The sequence below is a fragment of the Gavialis gangeticus genome, unplaced genomic scaffold, assembly GCF_001723915.1.
Source record: "Gavialis gangeticus isolate Ggan-Ray unplaced genomic scaffold, GavGan_comp1, whole genome shotgun sequence".
In the NCBI taxonomy this organism is placed as follows: Eukaryota; Metazoa; Chordata; order Crocodylia; family Gavialidae; genus Gavialis; species Gavialis gangeticus.
This window is the reverse complement of record NW_017728973.1, coordinates 7,825,420-7,829,317: the sequence shown is the minus strand read 5'-3', so window position 1 is coordinate 7,829,317 and position 3,898 is coordinate 7,825,420. Positions and strand designations below refer to the sequence as shown.

General features: G+C 42.5%; 1 protein-coding gene across 1 annotated transcript in view; it reads right to left on the bottom strand.

The window, feature by feature from the left end:
- The window catches only part of LOC109290955 (puromycin-sensitive aminopeptidase), an 86,564-nt gene that overhangs the window by 22,766 nt on the left and 59,900 nt on the right, over positions 1-3,898 (bottom strand). Inside the window, exons 14-15 of the mRNA XM_019507801.1 lie at positions 2,240-2,303; positions 1,250-1,389 (exon numbers count right to left, since the gene is read on the bottom strand). Coding sequence (XP_019363346.1) covers positions 1,250-1,389; positions 2,240-2,303 — 204 coding nt within the window. The remainder of the gene's footprint in view (positions 1-1,249; positions 1,390-2,239; positions 2,304-3,898) is intronic.

The following is a 3,898-nucleotide window of genomic DNA, read 5'->3' as shown; positions in this document are numbered from 1 at the left end:
AGAAGCAAAAAAAATGTCTGAATTACACAGGATAGGAGATTAAGGAAATTAAAAATGAAGCTCTATACTGGAAAGAGACAAATAAAAAACTGGGGTTCCAGATGTGCCACACTGACTCCATGTTAAATAGTTCCAGGGTCTGTCCATTCTAGCACCATAAAAGTAAAAGTAGCATAAAGATAGCTCGTCTATGAAATGAGTAAACTAATACTAGTAAGTAGACTAGTAGAGGTCAGTGCACATTAATAGAACCTGCTTCAACCCAACACAATTTACATGCAGACATATCTCAGGACACCAGAGCAAACAGTTTGTTGCAGGGCAACCTACCCCAGTTTGCAAGTCTATGCCGGTACTACAGGTTTCCATTGATGTACATACACTGATGCCTCAAAACATAGCAAAGGGTTGGCATCAGTTCACAACTGTTTCCAAACTGCCATCTCTGAAAATTCACCTTGGACTATGCTGGGTTCTTTCCTCGTCAGGCATCACTGACCATCAAAGATATTGCCGGGGCGAGTCTTGCTTTGACTACACAAAACTCTCAACAGGGAAAACCTAGCTTTGTTCTCTAATCCCAGGATACATATATGGCCTGATAGATGGAAAACAAATACATCTGATATGGAATCTGTGAAAGACTAACCCATAATGTCATTTCAGAGTCATTCCTTAGAGGGCAGCTCTAACTCAATTATTTCTTAACCTAAGGGGCTCATGTGACAGCAATCTCAGCAGATAATACTTCAAAACTAAAAGATGATTAAACAGTACATATGAATAACACTGATTTTTTTATTTGCAGATTTGTAGTAGCCTGGTGGTAGCCAGTAACAAAGCATTCAGACTAACAAAAAGATAAACAGGACCATTTTTGCTCAGGATAGACTAGGCTATGGTTGCTATGGGAATACACAGAAAGCCACCGCATTTCAATTCAAAAGCTGCCTCAGTTTGATGGCATCACTCAACTGTTCTGGGCTTCAGCTCCTAAATGCTGTAAAAGTCTATGTTGCCCAGGCCATTCTTAAAAAGGCAACTCTTAAAGGAACTGGACCTTACTAAGCAAGTGTTATGGAGCACTGCCAATAAAAGGCGGTTGCAGACAGACATCACCAAACACAAAGTGAGATGAGAACACAACAGGTAGCAGGAAAAGAAACTGAACAGCCCTCAAAGCACTATAGAACATCTCAATGAGACCGAAACCAAGTCCCTTGGATATGCCCCCTCTGTGCAAACTCACCTTCACCCACTGGTCTGGCTTAACATCTTTCAACACCACTGTCAGCTCTGACTTGTCCATCAGCACTTGCATTTTGGCACAGGTGGGGTCGTCACTTGTACAAATACTTATGGGAATCATCCACAGTGGGCAGTCCTCCCCTAAACAAGGGAAGAGAAAAGAGAAAGGCCTGAGGGAAAAAGGAATGCAAAAAACAAGACAATGCTGAGAAGTTTCACCTGATGTTCTAGCAAATTTCAACAGCAGCAGCCTTCACATGACTGCTTAAAGCAACAGCTTATTTTGAGAAGTCAAAAAAATTCTGTGTTGAAAAGATTTAAGTTATAAATACAAGCTTGACCTTGCTCTCAAACAAGGAGTTTTTACTTGGGTATGGATGTAAGTCTAACAGATTCCTATCCCATATACTTCTTAAAACTTGAAGTTAAGTATCTAAACCAGGGGTTGTCAACCAGGGGTACGCAGGAAGGCCTTAGGGGGTACACGTGGGCAGGGGACCAAGTGCCGCCACCCACGCCCCCGTGCCAGCGCCTCCAAGGAGTAGGGCCAGGGTGGGGCAAGAGTAGCAGTGCCCCTCTGTCGGCCGCACAGGCACCGCCCAGCCGGCCGGACATGGGGGGAAGGGAGAGGGAAAGCTCACACGCGGTGGCTGACTCTACTCCACGTCTGGCCATGCACCGCCCCTCCCCCCACCACTCCACATCCCGCCACCAGGGGTACACTTATTTTAAAAGGTTGAAAACCCCTTATCTAAGCATACAGGGCACCTATACATGTGCCAGACATCTGTGGGACGCTGAATACACGTGATACTGTGGGAGCTTTAATTAGAGCCGCTCTCAGAGCCACTTTAATTAAAAGCTCCCCCCTCCATCCCAGAGCACATAAATCCTAGAAAAGGCACCTGCCCGTGTAATCAAACAGTGCAAATGTTGCCTGCTGTTGCATAATATATGATGCACACTGGACTTCTGTTAATCCTCATCTTACCAGCATACGGTCCACTGGCACAGAATTTCTTCTGGACTAACTTCAACACTTTGTCCTCTTCTTGCTAAAAATGGAAAATTAATTCTATAGTAGCATTTACAAGTTTAAGAGCTTTCACAATTGAAGAATATTCCCATGAAAACTTCAGAATAACTGCAAAATGGTGTTTTCTAAAAAAAAAAAAAATGTTAACCTCTACTTCCACTGTCCAAACTACTGAGGCTGAAGGTTCTTTTCTAGAAAACAGCAAAACTGAAAGCTGATATATAGTATATTATCCAGTAAATTCAGGGAGTCCCAGCATACTTATATTGAGAGAATTTAAGGCCAGAAGGGACCATTGGATCATAAACTTTTTCTTCCTGTATAACAGTAGGTCAAATTTCACTCTATTAAACCCATATTGAGCCCAATAACTTGTGTCTAACTGTAGGATAATTAACTTGGCTAGTGTATCCTTCCAGAAAATGGTTTTCCTGATTTGAAAATATTAAAGAGAGAGAGAAAGAGAGAGAATACAGCACTTCCTCTGGGAGGTTGTTCTAATAGTTATTCACCTTCCTTGTTAAGACCATATCCCTTTTTTATTTGAATTTGTCTGACCTTTGCTATGTCTTACTGATCGTTATATCTTTCCCAACAGAAGACACTTGGTACTCAACTTCCAGAGATGGTATTTGTATAATTTTGTCAAGTCACCTTTGGAACTTTACAACACACTAAATGGTCTCTCTGTTCTCTGAGACCTTCAAATCTTTCACTAAGACGTTTTCACCAGCTCTCAAGAAAAGTATCGCTTTTTTTCTGCATGCTCTCCAATTTTTCAACATCCTTTTTAAAATGTGGACAGCAAAACTGGATGCAGTGTTCCACTGTTACCTCACTAACACTATGTACAGAGCTAAGCCACATCTTACTTCCATTTATACATCTGCAGGTCATGCTAGCTTTTAGCCATAGCACCAACTGGGAGCTCCTGCTGACCTGCTTTCACTATGACCCCTAAATTATTTTTAAAGCCTGTTTTCCAGGATGCAATCATCATTTTATCTATATAGCCCACACACTTAGTTTCATTATGCATAGCTTGGAATTTGACTGTACTAAAACACTGTTTTGGGTTTATATTACTTGTGTTGTCATAATGTCTCATTCCATCAATCCATTTTCTCCAAAAATTTAATCAGTGATCAAAATCACTTCCAAATTAAATATAACATTACTTCCAAATCATGAATGAAAAAAAATTGATCTGAAAAAGTCTATAGAAATGGTGAATAGCATCAATAGTAGTAATGAACCCTGAGAAACCCCACCACAAACATTCCCATTCAATATTTTGCCTCGCAATAAGCATAAATGGGGATATTTAATAGGCCTGTGCGAAGCGGCTAGTATTCACTTCGGGTTCAGATGATTCAGGGGACAGTGATTCGATTCGGTGATTTGATCTGGCCGAATCACCCAGGCCCATCTCCCACCCGCTCTCCCAGCTTGGCAATCCGCATGCCCCACCTCCCAGCACTTGGGGGAAAAAAGGCCCCAACTCAGCGGCTGCTGCTGGGCAGGGGGACAATCTCCACTGCCCCACAGTGTGAGGGCTCTGCATGAGCCCAACCTCCCCTGCTCCACCAGCCCCCGCATGGCTGCCCCACCCAC